The sequence below is a fragment of the Narcine bancroftii genome, chromosome 2 (genome assembly GCF_036971445.1).
Source record: "Narcine bancroftii isolate sNarBan1 chromosome 2, sNarBan1.hap1, whole genome shotgun sequence".
Taxonomy (NCBI): Eukaryota; Metazoa; Chordata; class Chondrichthyes; order Torpediniformes; family Narcinidae; genus Narcine; species Narcine bancroftii.
Window position 1 is genome coordinate 337,486,241 of NC_091470.1, and position 27,824 is coordinate 337,514,064.

Here is a 27,824-nt window from a genome sequence, read left to right on the forward strand (position 1 = left end):
TTTGGGTCCAGTGATCATGGTGCCATTAGCTTCAGGGTAATTATGGAAAAGGATAGTCTGGGACAAGAGTTGAAGTTTTTGAGTGAGGAAAATCTAGGTTTGAGGAGATGCGAAAGGATTTACAGGGGGTGGATTGGGACAATTTGTTTTCTGGGAAGGATGTAATAGAGAAATGGAGGTCTTTTAAAGGAGAGGTTTTAAGAGTACAATATCTTAATATACCTGTGAGGTTGAAAGGTAAGGTCAAAAGTTTGAGAGATCCGTGGTTCTCAAGGGATATTGGAAATTTGGTTTGAAAAAAGAGGGAGTACTGCAATAAATATAAGAAACAGGGAAAAAAAGAAATGTTTGGTACTATATTGAATGTAAAAAAAATCTTAAGAAAGAAATTAGAAAAGCTAAAAGAAGGTATGAGGTGGCTATAGCAAGCAGGGTGAAAATAAATCCAAAGGGTTTCTACAAATATGCAAATAGCAAAAGGAAAGTGAGAGATAAAATTGGTCTAATAGTGAATCAGAAAGGACAAATGTGTGTGGAGCCAAAAGAGATGGGAGAGGTCTTGAACAATTTCTTTTCCTCAGTATTTACTGAGGAGAAGGATATTGAACTGTGCAGGGTAAAGGAAGCAAAGGGGGTAAATATGGAGACTATAGTGATTAAGACAGAGGTAGTACTGGAGCTTTTAAAACATATAAAGGTGGATAAGTCTTCAGTCCTGACAGGATTTTTCCCAGGACCTCGAGAGAAGTTAGTGTGGAAATAGCAGAGGTTCTGACAGTGATTTTTCAAATGTCATTAGAGACGGGTATAGTGCCGGAGGATTGGCATGTTGCACATGTGGTTCCTTTGTTTAAAAAGGGTTAGAGGAGCAAGCCTAGCAATTATCAGCCTGTAAGTTTGACGTCTTTGGTAGGTAAAATGATGGAAAGCATTCTTAGAGATAGTATATATAAGTATTTGGAGGGACAGGGTCTGATCAGGGACACTCAACACGGATTTGTGTGTGGAAGGTCGTGTTTGACCAATCTTGTTGAATATTTTGAATGGGTGACTAGGAATCTTGATGAGGGAAGAGCAGTGGATGTTGTTTATATGGACCAGTAAGGCCTTCGATAAGGTTCTGCTTGGGAGGTTAGTTAGGAAGGCTAAGTCCTTGGGTATTAATTTGGAGATAGTCAAATGGATTCAACAGTGGCTAGAAGGAAGGTGCCAGAGAGTAGTAGTAGATAATTGTTTGTCAGGATGGAGGCCGGTGACAAGTGGTGTACCTCAGGGTTCGGTATTGGGACCACTGCTGTTTGTCATATATATTAATGATCTGGAGGGTGGGGCAGTAAATTGGATTAGTAAATATGCAGATGATACTAAAATAGGGGGAAATGTGGATGATGAAGAGGGTTTTCAAAGATTGCAGAGGGATTTAAACTGCTTAGAGGAATGGGCAGAAAGATGACAGATGGAGTTTAATGCTGATAAGTGTGAGGTGCTTCATTTTGGAAAGAATAATCAAAGCAAGACACTGTGGTAAATGGGAGGGCATTGAAGAATGCAATGGAGCAGAAAGATCTAGGAATAATGGTGCATTGTTCCCTGAAGGTAGGATAGGGTGGTGAAGAAGGCCTTTAGTATGCTTGCCTATATAAATCAGTGCATAGAATATAGGAGTTGGGAAGTAATGATGAAACTGTACAAGGCATTGGTGAGGCCAAATTTAGAGTACTGTGTGCAGTTCTGGTCACCGATTTATAGGAAGGATATTAACAAGATAGAGAGACTGCAGAGAAGATTTACAAAAATGTTGCCTGGGTTTCAGCACCTGGAATACAAGGAAAGATTGAGCAAATTAGGTCTTTATTCCTTGGAACGTAGAAGGCTGAGAGGAGATTTGATAGTGTTTAAGATAATGAGAGGGATAGAGAGAGTTGATGTGGAAAGGCTTTTCCCATTGAGAGTAGGTGAGAGGTCATGGGTTGAGAGTTGATGGGCAAAGGTTTAGGAGTAACATGAGGGGGAACTTCTTTACTCAGAGAGTGGTTACTGTGTGAAATGGGTTTCCGGGAAAGGTGGTGGAGGCAGGGTCAATTTTGTCATTTAAGAAAGAGTTGGATAAGTACATGGATGGGAGGGGGATGGAGGGATATGGGCAGAGTGCTGGTAGGTGGAATTAGAGGAGGGGACTTGGATCAGTGCGGACGAGAAGGGCCAAATTGGCGAGCTGAAATTGTTATATGTTATATTGAAAAGCAGTAAATTACTCTTTGCAGACGATGCCGCTTTAGTTGCCCATTCAGAGCCAGCTCTTCAGCGCTTGACGTCCTGCTTTGCGGAAACTGCCAAAATGTTTGGCCTGGAAGTCAGCCTGAAGAAAACTGAGGTCCTCCATCAGCCAGCTCCCCACCATCACTACCAGCCCCCCCCACATCTCCATCGGGCACACAAAACTCAAAACGGTCAACCAGTTTACCTATCTCGGCTGCACCATTTCATCAGATGCAAGGATCGACAATGAGATAGACAACAGACTCGCCAAGGCAAATAGTGCCTTTGGAAGACTACACAAAAGAGTCTGGAAAAACAACCAACTGAAAAACCTCACAAAGATAAGCGTATACAGAGCCGTTGTCATACCCACACTCCTGTTCGGCTCCGAATCATGGGTCCTCTACCGGCATCACCTACGGCTCCTAGAATGCTTCCACCAGCGTTGTCTCCGCTCCATCCTCAACATCCATTGGAGCGCTTTCATCCCTAACGTCGAAGTACTCGAGATGGCAGAGGTCGACAGCATCGAGTCCACGCTGCTGAAGATCCAGCTGCGCTGGATGGGTCACGTCTCCAGAATGGAGGACCATCGCCTTCCCAAGATCGTGTTATATGGCGAGCTCTCCACTGGCCACCGTGACAGAGGTGCACCAAAGAAAAGGTACAAGGACTGCCTAAAGAAATCTCTTGGTGCCTGCCACATTGACCACCGCCAGTGGGCTGATATCGCCTCAAACCGTGCATCTTGGCACCTCACAGTTTGGCGGGCAGCAACCTCCTTTGAAGAAGACCGCAGAGCCCACCTCACTGACAAAAGGCAAAGGAGGAAAAACCCAACACCCAACCCCAACCAACCAATTTTCCCCTGCAGCCGCTGCAACCGTGTCTGCCTGTCCCTCATCGGACTTGTCAGCCACAAACGAGCCTGCAGCTGACGTGGACTTTTACCCCCTCCATAAATCTTCGTCCGCGAAGCCAAGCCAAAGAAGAATCTTTCCAATAGCAACCGAGCTGAGCATATTCTACAAACTGCAGAAATTCATAACTTTAAAGTTGCACCCAATGTTGGAAAGCGAGGGAAAGAATTTTGGGCCTGCTGAAAGAAATAGTTCTGTCCTAGTAGATGGTGCAATGTCCATGCCAACAGTGAACCTTAGAATTCAGCCTTCTTTAAAAGCATCAGATGATCACTAGCCTTCGATAGAATTTCAGACGAGAGAAGTGTGTCACCCTTGAATCTGATCGACCGTTCACGTAAAGAAATGAACGTAAAGAACTTTCAAAGTGAATATCTTGGAACAGAAATAGAGCAATTCTGATTTCACAATATCAAGAAAATTAGTAAAGAAAATGAACTCTGAAATGCGCCAAATTCTTTAACAAAATGTGTGGAACAGGGAGAGAAGTGCAAAGATTCTAATCAAATAGAAGATGGGGTTCTCAATAATGGATGAAGGTGAAAATTACCATTTTGCGTATTGAAGGGCAAATTGTAGAGTCTTTTACTGTTTTAAAATCTAAAGTGCTACATTTCATCATCTTCATTTGCTAACCTGTTTCAAAACATAAAAGGAGCTACAGCAACATCAAAACCACGGCTGCCAGGCTGGGAAATTGATTCTACCCACAGGCTGTGAGATTAATGTCACCCTAGGACTCATAAATTATTTATACCTATTTATTTTATTATATTTTTATGTATATATGTGCACATCATGTGTGTCTGTGTATGCACCATGGGGCAGAGAATTGCAGTTTCTTCTGGTTGAATATGTACAGGCAGATGATAATAAACTTGAACTTGAAGAAACCAACATTCGAGGTCCCAAATTGGAAAAAAAAACATTTCTCGGATAGAAGGCAGGATTAGAACAGAGAACATAGTACAGCACAGTACAGGGAGTGTTGTGCTAACCTAATAACATACTCTAACAACTGTCTAGAATTTCCCTACTGCAGGACCCTCCATTTACCTCAGTTCCATGTACAGTACTTATATATAATAATCTCTCAAGAGATCCTATTGTATTTGCCACCATCACCATTGTCGGTGATGCATTCCATACACCCACAAATCTGTGAAAAAACATACCTCTTACTTAATCTCAACACCTAAAATTGATGCCTTTGTGTTGGCCATTTTAGCCCTGGAAAGAAGCCTCTGGACATTCACACAATCAATGCCTCTCATTTGTATAACCTCCATCAGCTCACCCCTCCAAGGGGAAAAGATCAAGTTCATTCATTCAACCTATCCTCATAGCACGCTCTCCCACCCAGGCAACATCCTTGTAAATCTCCTCTGCATCCGCTTTGTGGCATCCATATCATTCCTGTAGTGAGGTGACCAGAACGTTCCAACTGGGGTCTAGCTGCAACATTATCTCAAATGTATGATCGCATGGTTAATGAAGGCCAACATACCATGTGCCATCTTAACAATAGAAAAAAATGATATTGGCATTCTGAAAACTGAAAGACATTCAACAGCACCTTCAGAAGCATAAATTAATAAACACAATGCCATTGTGTTCTGATGGAGGGTCTTGTCCGATCTAGAGGCATTATCCTTCTACCCTTACAGCTGTGGACAGGCTGTTGCCAACAAGGCTTACGGTAACAGGAAATTCAAGAAATACCTAAAGTCTAAAGTTGCCAAAGATAATAATTCATACTAGAGCAGGGGTGTCAAACTCAAATTCACAGAGGGCCAAAATTAAAAACTTGGACTAAATCGTGGGCCAAACTAAATATTGATTGAAAATTTTCAACAACATCTGCATGTTTTCTCTTCTTTCAACATATGTAATGTTAAACTTTTTCTTATTAAAATAAATGTTTAATAATAGTTTTGGTTAAACTCTTTCCAGAAGAAGCATTAACAAATGAGAAATAAAATATTCAATAAATAATATTTTTCTCTAGCCTTTAAGCTCCTTTTAAATGTTTTTTTTTCACAAGCCAACAAGTCAAAAAAATAACAACTTGCTTCAATGACAAACAGGTTTGTCTTTTAAAATGATGAACATATAGTCTGCCTCACACCTGTCTTGAAAGGTCCTGTTTTCTGTCTTTGGTTTGGCCATTTTTCGTAAGGGGTTTATTACATGTGAGTTCGGCGACAGGTCGCAGGTGCTAATGAAAGTAAAGAGAGGAGGTGGGGGCGATTAGCGAGCTAACGCCAAAGCATTTGCAAAGCATTCTGGGATCTGTAGTATTAGCTGTGCATGCACTATACTGGCGCGGCAGCCAGCAGGCCAGCTCTAATACATATTTGATATGATCTTGCGGGCCAAATATAATTATAATTATATTGCAGGCCTCAGTTTGACATGTGTGTACTAGAGCATCCAAAAATGTGACGAGATTTTTTTTGGAAATGCATATGATATTTTACTTACAGTGATTTATCTGTTTTCTCTTCAAGCAGGGATACTTTGAAATCAACCCTGGTATTTATAAAGAGGTGATTACTTACAACACACAGATTTATATTGTCATCTTTATTTATCATTTAAATCATGCTCGCCGATAAAGACAGGATAGTATTTCTCCAGGACCACGGAGCATATTTATAGAAATATAAGTTTGAATAGAAGTTAAACACACTAAAATATTAAGACTTGTACAGTAACAGTCCACATTACCCTATCCTTAAATATTCTGGGAGTTCAGGAGTCTAATAGTTATAGGGCAAAAGTAGTTACCCAATCTGAATGTAAGGGCCCGAGCGCCCTTCTACCAGATGGCAGAAGAGAGAACAGTTTACGTGAGGGGTGTGTGGAATCCTTCACAATATTTATTGCCTTTCTCCTGCTTCGAGTGTTGTAAAGGACCTTTATGGTGGGAAAAGAGCCACCCGCTGATTTCACTATCCTCTGCAGGATCTTGTGGTCTGAGGAGATACAGCTTCCAAACTAGGCGGTGATGCAGTTGCACAAGGTGCTCTCAATACATCCTCTGTAGAAGGTAGTGAGGATGGAGGGTGGGAGGTGAACTTTCCTCAGCCTTCGAAGGAAGTAGAGGTGCTGCTGGGCTTCCTTGGTTACGGAGCTTGTGTTAAGGGACCGTGTGAGGTTCTTCGCCAGGCACTCCAAGGAACTTGATACTCTTGACGGCCTCAATGGTGGAGCCAACAATGGTCAGCAGAGCATGGTCCCTCTGGGCCCTCTTGAAGAAGCTTTAGAAGTTTAGAAGCTTCCTTTCACACACAAAGCTTTAGAGAAGGTCCGGGGGGGAATTAATGAGGATATTACCTGGATTAGAGAAGAAGTCTTAAGAAACAAATGATAGAGCTAGGGTTTTTCTCTTTGCAGCAATGAAGGATGAGAGGTGACTTAATCTCGGTATATCAGATTATGAGCAGCACAGATAGGGTGGAGAGCCAGCATGGCTTTTCCAGAGCAGCAATGGGAAATACCAGAGGAGATTTGTTTAAGGTGAGTGGAGAACTGTACGTAGAGAGTGGTGGGTGCCTGGACTGATTACCAATGGCCATGGGGGAAACTGGTACAATAGGGACATTTAAAAGACTGTAACTTAGGCATATGGATGTAAGGAAAATAGAGGGTTATGGTTGTGAGGTGGGGAAAAATTGAATTGATGTGTAGTAGGTTGAAAAAGGCCAGCACAACATTGTGGGCTGAAGGGCCTGTATTGTGCTGTAATTAGTTGTGGATTTTTTAGTCATACAGCACAGTTACAGCTCACAAACCCATGCCGTCTAATTGCATCCAATTGATCTATAACCCCGGTATGTATTTTGAATGGTGGGAGGAAACCGTAGCACCCAGAGGAAACCCTCACAGACATTGGGAGAATGTTCAAACTCCTTACAGACAGTGCTGGATTCAAACCCCTGGTGCTTTAACAGCATTGCGCTAACCACTAGGCGAACTGGGCTGCTCTTCCATGTGTTCTATGATGAAAAACTATAGGTCTTTATTGGTCTTTGTCAAAGAAAAAACAAATTTAAAGCATTGAGTCATGCACAAGTTGGCCCTTCATCCTGCATGAGGCCCACATCCCTCAATTCCTTTCCTAAACAGAATTTATTGTCATGAACAAGTCATGAAATATGGTGTTTTGTGGCAGCGTCATAGAGCAAACATACATATTACAACAATCTTAAAACATTACTGTATATATAAAAAATGCAGTGTCTTTGGTTCATTGATCATTCAGGAATCTGATGGCAGCGGGGAAGAAGCTGTCCTTGTGCTGCTGAGTGCTCAACTTTATGCTCCTTTACCTCTTTCCCGATGGTAGCAGAGTGAAGAGGGCATAGACTGGGGTTCTTTGAGGATTGAAGCTGTTTTTTTAAGACATTGCCTCATGTAGATGTCCTCAATGGAGTGATCTGGTGCCTGTGACATTGCAGACTGAGTTAACAACCTTCTGGAGTTTATTCTTGTCCTGAGACTTGGTGCCTCCATACCAGACAGTGATGCAAGCAGCCAGAATGCTCTCCACAGTATATCTGTAGAAGTTTACGAGAGCCTTCAGTGGCATACCAAACTGCCTCAGACACCTCACAAAGAATAGCTGCTGGCGAGTCTTCTTTGTGATTGCATCAATGTGGAGGCTCCAGGCCAGAGATGTTGACACCCATGTATTTGAAGTTCTTGACCCTCTCCACTACTGAGCCCTCGATGAGGACTGGATCGTGTTCCCCCAACTTCCTCCTGAATTCCACAATCATCTCCTTGGTTTTGCTGACATTGAGCGCACTTGTCCCGTACCTGTCCAAAAGTTTTTGAATGCTGTGACTGTATCTGCCTCAACTTTGGTAGCTCATCGCACATACCGCTCTCACCATAAACCTATATCCTCAAGTTTTAGACTCACTTACCCTTGGAAATATTTGAGATTCTTTACTCTTAAATGGAAAGATAATACTCCATTTACACATACTCAGTGGTTGCTTTGAACCATTGGGGCTGTGCTGTTCGTTTCCAAGTAGCTGCCACTTGATTCCCACATGTTGACTTTTAACCTTGCTTAGCAGTAGGTGGTTTCAATTAAAATTTCTTTCTTTTGCCTTTATTTTGTGTGGTTAATTCTATTCTTAAATATGGATTTTTTAAATCATGAAAATCTTTTTTGTAATAATTTCTTTTTTTTCTTTTGTATCTTATAGCACAATATATAACTACTTTTTAAGTATTTATAATGTATAATATAAACACCAATAAAAATATTTTAAAAAAGAAAGAAAGGTTCTTTACTCTATCTGTGCCCTTCATGTTTTATAAACATCTGGAAGGTCACATTCGGGATAGATTGGTCACAGAGTGAAGAGGGCACGGCATACAGAATATCAGAACTGCATTGCTTTACTGCTCATGAACAAATTTTGGGGAAACTCTGTGAAGCTATTGCTCATTTTATATGGGATTTGAAAACAATAAGAAAATCATAAAATATTGAAGTGAATATGACACAGAACAAGATTGTTAAATAATTCTGTTCTACTTTTTTCCTCTTCCAATTTTGTCTGCCAATAAATTGGCTTTTACATCTGATGGCATTGTGTTTCTGTGCTTTGGGTGAGGCAGAAAGACAAGTTCATGTCCTTTTTCAAATCCTGTCAGACAGACACCATAATAATGTTAATGAAATCCTGTGAATACTTTGTTATACATTACATGAATATCGACTTGTTGCCTTAAAATCAAAGTAAAACAACCACCATCATAAACACTTGAAAGATTGGTCAACTTCAATCACTAAAATAAACAATTGCTGTGATTCATTTCACTTGCCTTAGTTGGAATTATTCAATAATTTTTTTTAAATCTAAGCCCTTATCAATTTTTTATCTTGACAGTGTTAATATATTGCTGCAAATACAAGCTGAATGTTAAATGCAGAGCAGAGCTCAGCAGTTCGAAATAGCTTACAGTCAGCGCTGCTCAAAATTCAGGCCATTCTTCAATGACATGTTGCTTTACATTTGTGTGCTCTCAATTACGTTTCCATTCTCTGCTGCAGTCTGATTGTGTGTATTTTCTGCGTCACAGTTACCATTCACTTCCCTGGAGAGAAAATAAAACCTTTGAGCATGTGGTGCGCTGTTAGACAGAATCAGACACACACAAGGTAAAGACTGAACAACAGGCTTTAATCCACAGAACCAGGCTGGCTGTGGCTGCAAAAACTCAGTGTGAAGCTTTGGGAGGCCAACACAGGCTTATATCCCGGAGGGTGATTGACACCTGATTGGGTGGTGCTTGATCCATTCAGGCCAACTGATTGGCAGCCGGCCAGGTGTTGTCCTGTTCCCTTATACTTCTGCAGGTACAGAGGTTTCCTCCTACAATCGGCTGATGGTGTACCACCACAGAGCAACTTTGCATCAAAGCAATGAACTAATTAAAAGGAACTGAAGAGATTTGCAATCTACCCTCACTAGCAAGTTGAAACTAATACACAAAAGTGCTGGAGAAACTAAGCAGGTCCCGCTGCATCCATTGAAGACAAAGATACAGTAGATAACCAAGGTTTTTGGCCCGAGCCTTTCACCAAGCTCAGTCCTGAATGTTGGTTAAATATTTTTGCCTCCTATGGACAGTGTGGACCTGTTGAGTTTCTCCAGCACTTTTGCCTAGTAACTACAATCACAGCATCTGCAAACTTTCTTGTTTCACTCATAAGCTGAAGATCCTCGCTGGTGACCTGGATGATTGGGAAAAGGAGTGAACATGAGCCACGAGATTCCAGCGGAACAGAGATCCAAAGCTAATTTTAATCTTAGGTGTTGAAGGATGGCAACAATAGTGAGCTTTGACATTTTCATCATTACCCATATTTTTGGGACATTCGGGTGGAACATTGTTTCTGTGCTGATGGTAAATGCCAGTTACCATGTAGAAACCATCCCATTACCTAACAATGGCCACCTTGACATTTCGACAAAAGAAACAATGTAATCTGGTGCTGCTACTTGATTGTTTTCTGTTTGCTATAATTCACCTGAAATCAGCAGAGCTGAGATATTTAAAACAAAATATATCCAGCACAAATCAAGCATTTTTACCATGTTTAAAAGTTATATTAGGGTTCAGCTCTGTCCCGAAGTATGATTGTAAGACCAATGTGATTTCAACTAATAGAATAAGCTTTTAAAATTGCTTTAAAGGCATACAAGTTAAATTGAATTGTTTGGGATCAAGAACACTGATAACAATATTTTAACAGCTCTTGACTGTAATCTTTTGAATTTATTATTTAAGAAAAAGGTTTTTGTTCCTCAATATATCTTTCAGTATTTTCCAATATATTTTAAAACTATATTTTGTGTCAAAAATAGGATTATTCACAAAAAAAATTGATTTAAAAATGCAATATTATGTAGTAGAGCTTTCAGCTGTATTAATTAAATCAAGGATGCATAAAGAAAACTTTTTTTAGACATAAGGTACAGTAACAGGCCCTTTTGGCCCATAAGCCCATGCTACCCAATTACATCCAATTGACCCACAACCCTGGTATGTTTTGAACAGTGGGAAGAAACTGGAGCACCCAGAGGAAACCCATGCAGACATGGGGAGAATGTACAAACTCCTTAAAGACAGCGCTGAATTTGAACCCCGGTCCCTGGTGCTGTCACTGTGTTGCGCTAACTGCTGTTAAAAAAAACTTTGAAAAGTAACCAACAGATTGAAGGACTCATCCTACCATGACCCCACTCTCTTCTCCCTCCTCCTATCAGGAAGAATCAGAGCTCCACAATCAGAAACAGATCTTATGATTCATCTTGTCCCTGTTGTTCAATTTAGTCCAATTTGCCTATATTTGTCCCATATCCCTCTAAACCTGTCCAAATATCTTTTGAATATTACAGTTGTATCCCTTTCTTCCTCTGACAGCTGGTGCCATACACCAATCAACCTCCATCTGAAAAAGATGCTCGTCAGTTCCATTTTAAATTGCCCCCTTAAATTACCTTAAATCTATGCTCTCTAGCTTTAGATCCCCCTACCCTGGGACAAAGACTAAAATTTTCTACCTTATCTATGCCTTCATGTTTTTGAGAAAGAAAAGTGATTAGCTATTCCTTGCAATGAAGAGGTCAGTTGTAGCAATTGCCCAATTTTACTTCTGATTCAGATGATTACAGTCCATTCTGATGCAATGCTCGGAGATGGCAGACTTTGTCTCTACATATCACTCACTCCACTCTGTATGACTTACATTCCACCTGACCCCTTTGTTTCCCCTTGCTTCCATCATGCTCTCTTCCTTTGTCTGACACTTGCCAATCAACTGCCTCTATCTCTCATCTTTCAACCCTCCCTGTTTCACCAATCCTCACTATCCCCTATCCAATCCCTCCTATCTTGTCCTCATTATACTAACCACCTCCCCTCTGGACTCTCAGTCCTGGTGAAGGGTCCCCGTCTTTTTCTCCCTCTGATGTTGCTCGAACTGGTGAGTTCCTCTGGCAGATTGGTGAGCTATCTGACACAACAGGTTGCAGTGAAGGAGTACTTATCATATTAAACAGAATTTGTGAGATATCCCAAGACCAGCAATGACAAGTGTGAATTAATTGTTTTCTTCTTTCTGACTGACACTAAATGTCAGGAAGGAATACTAAACAATGACTAAAATGATGAATGTTTATAGCCTATGTGGCAGAATATAGATATATTTTTGGGAGATAAATTGGGGCAGGTATTGTAAGTGTGGGTCACATACAAACACTTTAAAACAGATCTTATTTAAAATACTGGAGCTCTGCTGATGCTAGACATATCAGCCTCAGAGCCTTTGCAAAAGCTTTGGAGAGTGCCCAAGAGACTTCACCAATAGATTGTTGTTTACAAAAAGGCAACATTCTGTCTGGAAGGGAACTTGCTGTTCTGAGAGGGTCATGTGGTTTTGCAAGCAGAGAGAGTCAAACAGATTTTCTGTGTGTGTGTGTGTGTGTGTGTGAGAGAGAGAGACAGAGAGAGAGAGATCAGTTCTGCAGTGTTACATTAAGCAACAGCAGCTGGAATTGGAACAGGACAAGCTGGAAAGCTTGTGGAAAACCCCATTTGGAAGATGGGTTGTGAGTGCTTGGTTCAGCCTGGTCAAAGCCCTTGTGCCTCATGGAAGAGGAGAGGACTGGCTATCTAACGTTTCACTTGAAATAAGAGACAAAAAGGCACTCTGTGGTGACCTGGAAGAAAGAGGTTATCATCTGGAGAACCCTGAGGGGACACGTTTCATCAGCAAGATACTGATGTGGCTGATTAAAAAGGAACCAGTTATAAATGTCCTGGAACAACAAATCTCTCTCTGAAAACTGACAAGAACCTTCCGGAGTGGTAACCATTTACCTTTCAAGCCCCAAAGCCTGGTGAACTTTATAAAGGTTCAATTCTGTGCACAGTCCAAGAATTGCCTGCAACCCGTGAACTTGGAGGAATGAGAAGTGAGATTGGACTGTGAATCAAAGAAGTTTTCTAAACTTGTACACACATTACACGTACGTGCGCTTAGCATTCGAAGGGGGTTAAGTTAGGTTAGTTAAGTCAATAGTGTTAAGTTAAAGTGTGATTCGGTTTTCATGTTTAAAGTTAATGAAAAGCAACTTCTGTTGAAGTAACCACTTGTCTTGATGAATATCTATTGCTGCTGGGTTTTGGGGTCCTCTGGACTCATAACACCCAAATAAAACAGTACTAACTTTTTAACATTTCCATCTTGTCCAAAGGGATCTGGTAATTCTTTGTTGGCAGTTTCCGGCAGCAGGAGAGTCAGAGCACTGGCAATTATTGACATGATTCCAAATAAGGCCAAGGAGATACCTGGAGAGACTGGTTCCAAAATCAAGACCATGGGAACAATGATACCACCTAGCCGAGCAATCATGGACATCAAACCAATGGCACTCTGTCTGCATCATTAAAAAAAAGAGCTTACAGTCATTTATGAAAGATCTCCATCACGACAGCTGTCAATTACAATACGGCCATGCAACATATTAAAATGCAGCAGATAATCCAAATAATTTTTATTCTCTTCATCTTTTGCTAAATATGTCCAATTAACAAATTGCTTACTCTTCTACACCTATTGCTTCTTGGCTCGGATCAATGGTGCCATGGGCTAGAACAAACAAATAAACTGGGAAAATAGGTTTCAGAACAGTTCAAAATTCCTGTAATATTTCTTGACATTTCACAGTAAGAAACACAATCAGGAAATTGGGGAAAAATAAGGCAATTGAAACAAACTATGTGCTCACTTATCGGCCAATATTACTGATAAGGATCTCTGTACAAAGGAAAGGACGTAATGAATAGAAGGAGTAGGTCATTCAGAGTTTCAGGTCTTGTTATTTGTTATTAACTATGGCCCTAACAAGCTACTATCTCAGCTCTACCTTCCTGCACAATTCTTTCATTCCTCGAGTTGCCCATTAATAATCGGGCCCAATAACACAAAATGCCATTTAATAGTATACCAATGAGGAAGGGCCAGAATTTCAGATAATTAAAGTCTTGGGAATAGTCAGGTCAGATACGTCACCAGCTTATTTTGAATTTTTACACATCTTTATTGGATGCGAGTGCTTCTGACATTTCTGACCTCCCACCATTTGCCAAGAAAAAGTGATGACGGAACCTGTTCAGTCAACTCCTCTATGAGAACGGTCAGCCATTTTGGAATTGGTGTTGGTTCATGTTCAGTACAGAGCAGGTTTGTTCCCTCTCCTCATTTATGAGCACGGTGGAGCTTTTCATAGGCTTTGCTGTCACCTTTACTGAAAATGGCTTTTTACTTCATGACTTGCAAATGAATTCAAATGCATATTGCCACGGCACAATGTGAACTCAACTTCATCTTTGATCTTGGATTACATGTAATAATGGGGTGAGTTACAGGCACTGGACAAAGCTATGACTCTGTGTGCCTTATGGTGGACAAAAGTTAAAGAATTTCATGCATGTTACATTTTAAATGAAACCTTTACTGTTAGCAAACTGCTCGCCACATTTTCTGTATGCATGCCTGATCTGGTTATGCTTGGTGAACAAGGTGCAAAAGGTATTTAAAACATTCCAGCAAAAAAAAAAGAGATTTCACGCAGGTAATTGTGTGATATATTTTCTAATCCGTCATACCTGATCACAGTTGGGAACAACTCAGTGGAATAAACATAAGTTACTGTGAAGGAGCATGAGATCGACAATTTTGCAAGGACAGCAAGCACAGTGACTTCAATAGACATTCCTGAAACATAAGAACAGATATCAGGCCTTGGCAGACCTTGGTCTCTGAAGAGCACATTTTAACTTCTTCCTCACTTTTTGTGTTCTTGACATGTTCCTGATTTCTCATTTACAGACATTGTGCCTGAGACTTTTGGGTTACCAAACCAAAACTGATCCTTTCCACTTACAGGTTAAATTGTGAAGGGGGATTCATTGTTCTGAATGATAATTTCATCCATATTTGTTGCCACTTGCCAGTCTAGTTCAAATTCTGTTATTATTGTTCACTTTACTCAAGCTCCATCAAACTTTGGAGTTATCCAATATCAATCTCGCTCCCGTTTGTATGCAGTGTGCAAAATGTTTGATCTTATATTATTCTCTCTATGGAGCTCAGTAACAGTCTTTCTTGAAAGCATCTCTATTGATTAGAGATAATACTGTTTAAGATTTTTGTGCATGGGTGCATAATCATATTTTTTTCAATTATCATTTTACACAGAAATTACCCAAATACTTCCATTGGATTCCAGCCTGCAACCCATTTTCAAATATTCTTCTCTAAACAAATCATTTTAACTAGGACAAGGTATTAGTCCTTTACAACTAAAGTAGAATATATTCTATATAGATATAACCACCATGTCACAGGAAGAACTTGAGGGCAACACGGTTAATGTAGCGATTAGCATAATGCTGTTATAGCACCAGCGACTAAGGTTCAAACCCGGTGCTGTCTGTAAGGAGTTTGTACATTCTCCCCATGTCTGCATGGGGTTCTTCCGGGTGCTATGGTTTCCTCTCACCCTTCAAAATGTACTGGGGTTGTTGGTCAATCAGGTGTAATTGGGCCACACAGGCTTATAGGCTGGGAAGGCCTGTTATAGTGTGCTGTATTTCTAAATTTAAAATAAAACATGACTGATGGGAGATTTGTGGATTTTTCCAAGACACTAAATAATTTTAGTGTAAGATGTAGGTGTTCGCATATGTATGTATGCATACAGATATAAATATACACACAAAAATATGGAGACAAGCAAAGAAAATTATTGGTGGACTTTCAGACAGCAAAAAGGTTTAAAGCGACAAGGGCAAAAAGCAATGAAATGAGACGAGCATAAGTAGGTAACTTGGCCAGCATGGATGAGTTGGGCCAAATGGCTTGTTTCTGTGTTGTTATGTTGACAATTTACTTGCACAAGCAAAAGGATTAATAATTAGGAAATGTGAATGCAAGTTCATAAAAGGATTAGAAATGAATAAAAAAAAAGCTTGCTTTATCCAAGGGGTGGTGATGGTGAGGATTTGTTGCTTGGAAAGTCACTGGAGGCAGAAATCTCAGAATATTTAAAGGATAAGCCACATGCCACTGCGAGCGGAAAAGTGGGATGAACAGTAATAGTTCTAAATAGATCTTTTCCAGCTAGCTCTGAAAGAATTGGCCAAGGAGGCTCCTGCCAAGATATAATTTCAATTGTATAAATGTCTCTGTCAGCTTCCAGCCTCTGATTCTATCATTCATGTGATAAATCAATGAATGAGGTGCTCTTAATGAGGAAAGTTGGATTGATCTTGAATGCATAGCTTGAATTGTTATGGAAACAGAATCAGTTGTATCTTTTTGTAAAATCAAATAATTACTAAACAAAACAGTTGTGGAGCTTTGGAGGAAGACAAGCCAGGTATAATTTTTTTTGGGCTCATTTGAAGAGGCAACATGGAACTGATGGATGTGAAAAGCCCATCCAGGGTTACAATTGACAGAATCCTCCCTGTTCCCCCAGTCTTACCTTCTGGTAAAGCTAATATGAGGAAGCTTGAGATACTACCAATCAACAGGAAATATGCTTGACATTTTTTTCGTCCAAACATCGCCAAGAACCAGATGCAAGAAACTCGGAGGGCTTCCACCAACCCAAAGATGAACTGTGTGAGGTAAATGTCCTTGCCAAAGTTTTCAACACTGAAGCACAATCCATAATAGACAAAGCTATTTACAAACCTATGAAACCAAGAAAGAAATGAGATTATTTACTGTCCATCTGCAACTCACTTTCAGTGGTGATAAAATTACAGGTATAAATCTGCATTATGTACAATTTTGGTACTGTTACAGAGTCCAGAGGACCCCCAAAACCAGCAGCAATAGATCTGCACCACAACACAGGGTTACTTAAACAAAAGTAGTTTTTGAAAAAGAAAGCAACGGGAAACGGAGGGATGAGAAAGAAAAACAGAAGCAGGAGGCTCAACAGATAACCAGCCCAGAAGAAGAAGACCAACATCAAAAAACCATGAAAAAAAACCCAACAAACTGAGACATGTAGCTCAACAAGAAAGTCAGAAGGGACACAGATACAAGGAAGAGAAATAGAAGACACAAACCCTAGAGCAGACACAGAAGAAGCTCTGCACAGAGGAATAAGAGGTAAAATGAATGGACAGTACAAAGATAAAAATTTTTTTGAAGAACAAATGAAAGCATTAAAAGAATGGCTGACACTAGAATTTAGTGAAATGAAAAGAAAAATGAAAAGTACAGAAGAAAAAGTGATTAGAATAGAGCTGGTCATAACAGATGTAGGGAAAGGATTAGAAAGTGTGTAATGGCGGTAGAAATGGAAGTGAACGACTTAAAAAGAAAATTGGAAGAAAGTGACAAAAAAGTTAAAGAAACACAAGAGTTGTTAGCTCAGAAGATGGATATAATGGAAAACTACAGTAGGTGAAACAATATAAAGATAGTGGGCCTTAAGGAAGATGAAGAAGGCAAAGATATGAAAGAATTTATAAAAGAATGGATCCCAAAAGTCCTAGGAATGCCAGAAATACAGGAAAGAGTGGAAATAGAAAGGGCACGCAGAGCATTAGCCCCGAAACCAGTCACAGCAAAACCCAAGATCCGTTTTAGTAAAATTTCTGATATACACGACAAGAGAAAATATATTGGAGAAGGCAATGAATAAAATTAGAGAAGACAAAAAAGCACTGGAGTACAAAGGTCAAAACATTTTTTTCTACCCAGACATAAGTTTTGAGCTCCTAAAGAAGAGAAAGGAGTTTAACGCAGCAAAATCGATCCTATGGAAGAAAGGCTATAAATTTATGTTAAGATATCCAGCGGTGCTTAAAGTAGTTATCCCGTGGGAGCAAAACAGACTGTTCTCAGATCCGGAGAAAGCACAAAAATTTGCAAAACACCTGCAAGACAGAAAGAGAGATGAAGAGATGTAACAAGAACAATGAACGACGACAAACTACATATAAAGATGTAAAAATAATGTCTAAGTAAGAACTAAAGGAGGGAAGAAAAGGAAGTAAGGGAGAATGGGGGTAAAAAAGAGGATGGGTTAAAAAAAGAAAAAAGAAAAAAAAGAAAAAGAGAAGAAAAGAGGGGGAGCTTTGTTGTAATGTGAAGATAAAAGTTTTTTCTGGAGGGTGTTGGGTGAGAGAGAATAACAGTCACTGCAAAATTAGTTGACACTTGCGAACGGGTTCACAGTCCGAATGGAGAGGGGAGTTGTGGTTGCCCGGCAAGGAACAAGGGGCGACTCAGAGAGGGGGGGGGGACACTTGGGGTTAAGGGAATTTTAGATGTGGAAGTAGTTGAAGTATTTTATGTTTTAGAAGTGTTGTCATACAGTGCGTTCAAAAAAGGAAAACTGAGAAATGAAAATGAGGAAAAGAGGAAAGGTGATGGTGAGGAAGTGGAAATGAGATGTAAACAGAGTATGAAATGGCCATGTTGAACTATATGACTATAAATATTATTGGAATACATAACCAAATCAAAAGGAAGAGGCTATTAAATTTACTGAAAAAAGAAAAAGTTGATACAGCATTCGTGCAGGAAATGCATCTAACTGAAGTGGAACATAATAAATTAAGGAGAGACTGGGTAGGGCACGTAACGGCAGCATCATATAATTCAAAAGCCAGAGGTGTAGCTATATTAATCAATAAAAATGTACCAATCAAAATAGAGGAGGAAATAATAGATCCAGCAGGGAGATATGTAATGTTAAAATGTCAGATATATTCAGAACTCTGGAATTTGGTCAATATATATGCACCTAATGAAGAAGATCAAAAGTTTATGCAAGATATTTTTTTTGAAAACTTATAACAAACATTTACATCAAGCTGCAAGAGAAAGAAAATGATGAAATAAACTATAAACCCAAACAAAAGTGGGAACAAGATCTAAACATAAAGATAAAAAAATGAAATATTGGAAAAGCTGTGCTCTGGAACTATGAGAAATATAATAAATATGAGGTTATGCATGATACAATATAATTGGTTACATAGGCTATATATCACACCCCAAAAGTTAAATAAATGGGACCCAACAGTATCAGATAGATGTTTTTGCTGTAAGAAGGAAACAGAAACAACAGTACATGCAATTTGGGCATGTGAGAAAGTGAAAACATTTTGGGAAGATCTAAATCTGATATTAAATAAAATCACAAAAAGCAACATACCAAAAAATCCAGAGATTTTCTTCTTAGTAATATAAGTAGTAAAGAATTAGGCCTTAAACTGGATGAAGCGCAAAAAAGATTTATTATGATAGCCTTAGCTGTAGCAAAAAAATGTATAATGTCAACTTGGAAATCAGAAGAGAGCCTGAGAATACAGCAATGGTACATGGAAATGAATAAATGTATTCCATTGGAAAAAATAACATACAATTTAAAAAATAAAGTCTCATTATTTGAACAAATTTGGGAACCGTACATGGAACACACAGAGAGGGCCTACTGTTGACCTCCAGCCCCTAAAATGACAGAATGAGAAGATTAAATGAACTGACCCAGTGTGTAAAAGTAGATGACGCTATTTTCTTGTTTATTTTCATTGTGTGATGACATTGTTTAATGGGTTTATTGTATTGTATATGTTGAATGTTAAATGGGTTTGGGGGGGGTGTGGGAAGGAGGGAGGGAAGGTAGGGGGGAAAAATGGGAGAAAATGACTGTGTATATTCAAGAGGGAAATATTTGTGTGTATTTTGGTTAATATGGTTCATAGTGTGAAAAATAAAAAAAATTAAAAAAACAAAAGTAGTTTTTAATTATATTTGAACAAGAAAACAGAATTAAACTTTAACTTATTACTATAAACTTACTTAACCTACCTAACCTACTTAATCCCCCCCTCTAATACTAAGCGCAGGTGTGTGCAATAAATATTTAAGATAAAAAAGTTATTTGGATCACATTCCAATCTCACTGGTTGTAGGCTATTCTTGTACTGTGCACAGAAGTTAGCATTAATAAACTCCACCAGGCTTTGGTTTTTAACAGGCAGATGGTTACCACTCAGGAGGGTTCTTGCTGGTTTTCAGAGAGAGATTCCTTTTCCAGGACATCCACAACTTATTCCTTTTCAATCAGTCTTGCTGACGAAACTTGCCCCCTTCAGGGTTCTCCAGATGATCCTCTTTCTTTCAAGTCACCTTTCAGACTGCCAGTCTTCTCTTTTGACCAAGCAGCCTTCCAAAGTTTGCCAGCTTGTCCCTCTGGAACTAATTTCTGTATCTCCCCTCTCTGTTTCACTCCCTCCCTCTCTGAGAGAAAAACTATTCTCCCTGCCTGCAAAGATCACATGCTCTCCCAGGCACGCTGCTGAATGTTGCTACTTTGTTGCTCCTCTACAAAAAGCATTCTGCAAAAGTCCTGCAAATATTCTGTGTTTTAAAATGTTTGCGTGCAACCTGCTCTAGCAATTCCTCCCAAGCCACCTTTAAATACTCTGTCACAGTACCACTGTCTAAGAAAGCATCTATTAACATTGGAAACAGTTCAGAAAAGATTAATTTAGCTAATTTCAATGATTAGAACATTTTCCTATCACAAAGAGCTTTAAAAGAAAGGTAACTTGTATCCTTTGAGGTTGGAATAAAGTGAAGGAACACAAGATCCCAAGGGGCCATGATATGGTTGCTATTGAATGGGAGAGTCATGAACATGGGGAAAAACATTACAGGATAAGGGTTCAATTATTTCCAACTGCTATGCGGAAGAAGCTCTTGCCGCAGATAATGATGGAAATCTTCACCTTCAAGCTGCATCACTGGAGGTATTTAGAGGGGAATTTGGATAATTTTTTGAAAGCTTGGGGAAATGAGTGTTATGTGGAAACATTGTGCTTTTATTGGGCAAAGTGGGAGGGCGACAAGGATAAACAAAATATGATGGGCATTTTCAATGGGAAGGGTTAAGGTACATTTCGACTAGAAGATTGAAAGCTGTATTTGATGTAGGAGTGTGAGGGTGGAGAAGTGAGTGGTAACAACATTGAAAGGATAACAGCATCATTCACATGGTCAGTGGGAGATTCTGGGGTTCTGGAATGGGGGAGGGTTCAGTTTCCTGAGGGTTCAAAAGGATAGCTTGATTTTAAAAAAAAACTTATGATACAATGCATTATTCCAAATTGCTAAATAATAAACCCTCTGCTCCTCACAAATTCTGGTCCAAAATTCCTGGAGATGGGTCAAAAGGACTATTAAATGTGAATGACATCCTCGTGAAAATAATCCTGACATTGCAATATTGGGCAGCAATTGGTCAAACTGCACTTGTGGTGCAAATTCACCTGGTAAAAGTTCAGAAGCACAGGCTGTACTACACTAAGTCAGTTTTCAATTGCAGGACATTTGATGCTCTACTATCTTTTCTTAGCATTTTGCATTACTGTATAAAAGGTTATAAACCAGTCATTGTTTGTAACCTCACCCATTAAATATATAGAACTGGAACATTGCTGTTACGTTGCATTGTAATATAAATTAATGAGAATTTAATATTACCAAATGAAAGTCAAAACCAACATAACTCTTCGTAGACTTGATATCCTAAAAAGATTCCAGATGGTGATGTGCTGGATTTCTTTATTAATGACAACCTTGAATGTAAAAACAGAAATGTTAGATACCTAACACCTTTGAACTCAAAATGCTTGGCTGGCCTGTGTGTGAATAAATATACCCTATCCAAAAATAATTGAACCTTTCTACTTCCCTCAATTCACATCTTCTCTGGTGAGATTCTAACTTCAGCAATATAACACAGCATTTTCCCACTAATCAGGAAAATTACTTCATATGGAATTCTCTCACTAAATACTGGATGACGTAAAACAGGAATTAAAGGTGTTCTTAGATCATGCCGTTGTTAATTGCAGAGGAACAATTTATTTCCACTCAATATCATTCTGCCAATCCCCTTCCAATCTTGGTTGCAACCACCTTGAAAGAAAAACTGAAAGTACTCACCACATCACCCAGCATATTAAAGAGAGAATATGTTACTTGAATTAATACACCTTCATTAACATGAAGGCTACAAATCTTCTCGTTTCTTTCTTTCTCCCCTCTCTATTACAGTGAACTGCAATTTCCAACACTGTTACAGCCAACTGCATTTAAGCATCTCTTCAAATATGAAATACAAATTAGAAAGATGAGATTCTGCTTAACTTTTACAATCTCTTCAGAGCCACAAATATATCTTGTCAAGAACAAAGACTGTTTATCTATGGGAAAATCAGGATGCCTCTTGTATAGAATAATAGAATCAAAAAAGACTGACTTATTAGATGCAAAGTGGTGGAGAGATATGTAGATTGTACAATGTATATAGCAATAATCTCATTATTATTATTATTATTGTATATCAAGCAATCCCCTCACTAATTAACCAATAACACCACAGGATCTGTTTTGTCAACCTAATCAGGCAGAAAGGGACACCAGTTTATTCTGTATCTGAAAGTTAACATCTCAAATAATGCCACAGCTCATTAAGTAATCAAGGAGGATCTGGAGGGAGCCGGGGTAAGTCAGCAGGTCAGACAGCATCCTTGGAGAGAAATGGACAGATAATGTTTCAGGCTAGGACCTTCATCTGACCCAAGTCCCAACAGCACCTCTTTGTTTGCTTCAGATTCAACAATTGCAGTTTTTGTGTTTCTACAAGGTTTCATTGCACTGAAGCATCAGCTTGTTGCTCTCAGACCCTTTGTAGTTAACTTAAAATCTTAATCATAACTAAGATAGGGTGGTACAGTTAGCATAGCAGTTCATGCAACGCTGTTACAGCACCAACGACCCAGGTTCAAATCCAGTGCTGTCTGCAAGAAGATTGTACATTCTCCCCATGTCTGCGTGGGTTTCCTCCAGGTGCTCTGGTTTTGTCCCTCCCTTCAAAATATATGGGAGTTGTATGTTAATTTTATGCAATTGGGCAACACGGGCTCAAGAGCCGCAAGGGCTTGTTACCAGGCTGTATGTATAAAAAAAGGCTTAGACGTGAAAGATTGAGGCCCTGATATTATTTGAGGTCATCTTTATATTTCAGTTGTGTAGCAGGTTAGTGTTTTTGTCCTTTGAGCACAGACTTCCTTTCTGGGATTGGTTGCCAAGGTGCAACAAAGATTTCAGAGACAGGAAATAAAAAGGCCAGTCTCAACTTAACATTTTAACCATTTTACTGGGTGCAAAGTTAAAATTGTAACATAAAAATGAGATGAAGGAAGGATGTGAAATTTGAAAAGTAAATATTAAGAAATCCATTATATTTTGAAATACTTGAAAAAAATCCACATAATTTGTTTTCTTCAAGAGCCCATGGCAAGCCATTACCAACTCACACCTTGTGTAGCAAACTATACTACAAACTCTGGCAAGAATAGTTCATAAATACCTAAAGCCCTCAATATTTCTTAGACTAATGACGCAGAATCCTTATCAAAGTTGGCTGATTAACATCTGTGATGCTCACGAAGCCAACATTTGAGGCAAAACTTTGAGTTGAAGATTGCAAAGAGAGAGGGAGGAATGAAATTACGAACGAATCTTCAAACAAGCGTAGGGACTTTAAAATTTTGAGGTGGAGGAGCTATTTGGAGAATAACACCAACATGAAGCAAAGGGAGATGAAGGTTTTTCTCAGAGAGAGAGAGAGAGAGAGAGAGAGAGAGTGGTGGGTGTATGGAATATTCTGCCAGCAAAAGTGGTGGAGGCAGGTGAAATAGGATCTTTCATAGACTAATGTAAAGAAGATGAGCTCAGATCATATCAGAGCCTCAATCTTTCATGTCTGTCTTTTTTTTATACATACATCATGGTAACAGGCCCTTTCAGCCCTTGAGCCCGTGTTGCCCAATTACATGGAACTGAGAAAAATGGAATTATGCAATAGGAAGATTCTAGGCAGTTGTTAGAATAGGTCATGATGTCAGCACAAAACTGTGTGTTCCAAAATCTTTATTATTTAAGCTTAAGATTTGATATCACAAACATCAAAAATTGTGCTTCTGCATTGTGAAGATGTAATGACTTGAATGTCAAATTATTAATTTGTTTTAATCTTTGCTTTTAAATAAATTCAACTGAACATTATAATCATAGATTATAAAAAAAGTCCATCCTCTTTAAACCCCAGTCAGAAATACCTTGTCAATCAATGATTCATGTAGAACTCTTTTATTCACTCTTGCTGCAGTCTTAAGGTACTTCTTGGCTGCTTCTTTTTGTCCTTTCATTACAAGCCATCTTGCAGACTCTGGAAGCAACCTAAAGTGATGCAATACATTTAAGCAATTAAATATCAGATCCTCAGAGATTGGTGCGGGGACTATCGTTTTTTGTCATCTGGATAATAATGTGCTAAATAGGATCAGCAAGTTTCCAGGTGACACCAAGATTGGAGGTGTTGTGGACAGTGAAGATGGTTTTCAAAACTTGCAGAGGGCTCTGGACCACCTTGAAAAATGGCAGATGGAATTTAATGCAGACAAGTGTGAGGTGTTGCATTTTGGAAGGACAAACCAAGAAAGTATATACACAGTAAATGGTAGGGCACTGAAGATTGAGGTAGAACAGAGAGATCTGGGAATACAGATACACAATTCCATGAAAATGGCATCACAAGTAGATATCGTTGTGAAGAGAGCTTTTGGCATGTTGGCCTTCATAAATCAAAGTATTGAGTACAGGAGTTGGAATGTTGTGGTAATATTGTATAAGACATGGGTGAGGCCAGATTTGGAATATTGTATACCGTTTTGGTCACCTAACTACAGGAAAGATATCAAAAGATAGAAAGAGCGCTGAGAAGATTTACTAGAATGTTGCCTGGACTTCAGGAACTGAGTTACAGGGAATGGTTAAAGATGTTAGGTTCTCTGAAGCGTGGAAGAATGAGGGGAGATTTGATAGAGATATTTAAAGGGGTTAGACAAAGAAAATGTATATAGTCTTTTTTTTCCACTGAGGGTAGCTGAGATAGAGTAAAAGGGAAAATGTTTAGGGAGAACTTCTTCACACAGAGAGTCAAGGGAGTATGGAATGAGCTTTCAGCTGAAGTGATGAATGAGGGCTTAATTTGAACATTTTAGAAAAATTTGGACAGACATGGATGGGAGAGGTGTGGAGGATTATGGACAGGGTGCAGGTCAGTGGGACAAGGCAAAAAAATGGTTCAGCACAGACTTGAAAAGCTGAAGGATCCTGTTTCCGCACTGTAATGTTCTATGGTTTATTGGATCTCGCAATCCTCCCAATAACGTTAATTGTGAGTTAAAATATTATTGGAGTCGTGAAAATCATGATACCCTACTGTGGATTTATTAATTGAAATGTTTCATTCTTTAATTTTTTAAGTAACTTGGTATTGATGGGAATAAATTCAATGGCTAGTTTTAGATAAAATGTGATCACCTTCATAGAAGATCAAATTGAATAGCAGGAGGAAAACAATCAAGTTGGAGATACCCACTAATGACGTACTATTGATCTATGTGCACCTGGTTCCTCTGATCCTGCACAACTGTGCTTTATAAATGTGCCATTTCATCACCATTGTTTCTCGTTCTGTCATTGTACTACTATAGTTCTCTAAACAAATGTCATCTTCCACTTGTTTGTCCATCTCATCAGCCGAAATATGTCCTATTGCATTAATACCTTTTACAAATGGTGTTGCTCACACAGTTCGAGATATTACCCGACACATCCATTTTGAGAGAAAGTCATCCCGGCCATGATCCCTGGACAACCTCACTGACCCATTCTCCAGTCTGATTAAAAAAAAAACCCATGATTTACCTCCACTCTCTGCCTTCAAGCCAATTTCCTATCAGTGCTACTACTGACCCTACATTTTCTCTACTCACACTTTTGCTTGTCATTCTTTAACAAGGGACTTCTTCTGAAAATTAACACTGACTGCATTCCTTTCAACAACCTTTTCTCATTTTTTTTTGGATAAGGTAACCATTAGGCAAGTCAAACCTATCTTGTCTTACACAAAACAGTGTTAAAGCTGGGAGAATGTGGGTCGCAGGTAAGATGGCATTTACCCAAGAAAAAGGGAGAGGGAGTGATTTAAGAGGGACCTGATGGGCAATATTTTTCACTCGGAGCATGGTCTGCACCTTTAAAATGCTGCCAGAGGAAGTTATAGGAGCAATTACAACAATTACAAGATATTTGGATAGAAATTTGGACTGGAAGGATTTAGAAGGATAAGAACCAAATGAAGGTAAATGGGACTATCCCAGAATGTCAACTTGGTCAGCATAGACAAATTGGGCTGAAGGGCCTGTTCTGTGGTTTATGTCTCTTTGATTGGTGGAGGACAAAAAGGGAGGAGAGATACTAATCCCTTTGGAATATTAAAAGGGAAGAGCAGGGTGTATCTGTTTATCAATGGTGTCACCTTAAAGGTGGAAGAAATTATGGTCGGTGAGAGAGGACAAGGCAAACCTGGCACTTGCAAAAATGTGAGAAATAGAACAGACATGATTGAGACCTCTGTCAAATATGTGGAGGGGAAAAGCATGGCTAAGATTAAAGGAAGACGCTTGAAATTATCAGTGTGGAAGGTATCATCACAAGAACAGATAAAATACTCGTGAATCGAAGGATGTCCTTACAGGTAGTAGGTATCCCAGATGATTTCCCCATCTGAGCACCTCTCCCTCTCACGCAACTTAAACAGGCCTGATGTCTAACTTTTTCTATAGTTCTGATGAAAGATCATTGACTCAAATTTTTGACACTTTCTCTCTCCATAGGAACTCCATTCTCCCAGCCATTTCTGTTTTTATTTTAGCATTTATTACAAGATGGATTCTAATAACTAGTCCAAGTATTATGAAGAAATGGAAGCTTATGATAGAATTGAAACTTTCAAAAATTAAATATTTTACCATGCGTATGACAAGAAGATAATCATTGGACACGAGGTAGCTAATTGCAGCTTTCTCCAGTCACAAATTCCATACGCCAACCCAGCTAAAAGCATCTGCCCTACTGAAAAGCCACACTGGGAAAATGCAGATGCAAATGATCGCTGTGCTACACCAGTCCATTCCATACCTGAAGTATACGAAATTTGGCATGTAAATGCAAAATACATTTTGATTTTTATACTTTAATTTCTTTTTTTTTCATAACTTTATTTATTCATTCAACGAAGTTATTACATATAGTTAAAAAAAGTACATATTATGAACGATAAAATTTTTTTATAAAAAAGAAAATAAAAGAACCACCCCCCCTCCCCCTCTCAGCCAGCTCTCTTTAGGAGAGCCAAAGAAAGAAAAAAAAAACTGAAATATATTTACTAAAATCTAATCAAGGTAAATCTAAATGTAAATATTCTAAATATAAAGACCACTTATTAAGAAAAAAAGAAAAATTATCATGTAAAACATACGTGATTTTTTCCATGACCAAACAAGTTTTCATCTCATTTTGTCATCTATTAGTATCAATCACATTAGCATTTTTCCATGTACTTGCTGTACATTTTTTTTTGCAACAAATAAAGCTAAATATACAAAAGCAATCTGAAATTTGTCTAATCCCAAATCTTTCAAAGGATTTAACTCACCCAACAAAAATATTGTCGGATCCAAAGACCAAACAAGTATAAGTACACATAACCAAACAGCATGAAAAAAGTTCCAACCGAATTACCACATCTAAAACAAGAATCCGATTCACTAAAACCATATTTTTAAAAACTTTTCAGGTGTTAAATACAATTGATGTAAAAAATTGCATAATGAACATTTATCAATCTAGTAACACGATCATGACAAATATCTAACCAGTCATCTTCAGAAAAAGTAAAGTTGATATCCTTTACCCATTTAATCTTAGATCTATCCCATCCCTTTTTTTCCATATTTTCCTGTAATATTTGGTACATCAATGAAATATATCCCTTTTCTGGTACAGTCACAAGAAAATATTCAAATTTAGTCAATTTAGGTAAAATCATATCTCTACCAAATATTTGTTTTACTAGGGATCGAAGTTGATAATAA

General features: G+C 38.8%; 1 protein-coding gene across 1 annotated transcript in view; it reads right to left on the reverse strand.

Moving 5' to 3' along the window:
* Nucleotides 1-9,074: 9,074 nt before the first annotated feature.
* The window catches only part of slc22a13b (solute carrier family 22 member 13b), a 47,761-nt gene continuing 29,011 nt past the window's right edge, over nucleotides 9,075-27,824 (reverse strand). Inside the window, exons 4-10 of the mRNA XM_069915446.1 lie at nucleotides 26,700-26,868; nucleotides 23,940-24,060; nucleotides 21,295-21,389; nucleotides 16,265-16,476; nucleotides 14,382-14,490; nucleotides 12,941-13,150; nucleotides 9,075-9,299 (exon numbers count right to left, since the gene is read on the reverse strand). Of these exons, the coding sequence (XP_069771547.1) occupies nucleotides 9,212-9,299; nucleotides 12,941-13,150; nucleotides 14,382-14,490; nucleotides 16,265-16,476; nucleotides 21,295-21,389; nucleotides 23,940-24,060; nucleotides 26,700-26,868 (1,004 nt within the window). The 3' untranslated portion in view covers nucleotides 9,075-9,211. The remainder of the gene's footprint in view (nucleotides 9,300-12,940; nucleotides 13,151-14,381; nucleotides 14,491-16,264; nucleotides 16,477-21,294; nucleotides 21,390-23,939; nucleotides 24,061-26,699; nucleotides 26,869-27,824) is intronic.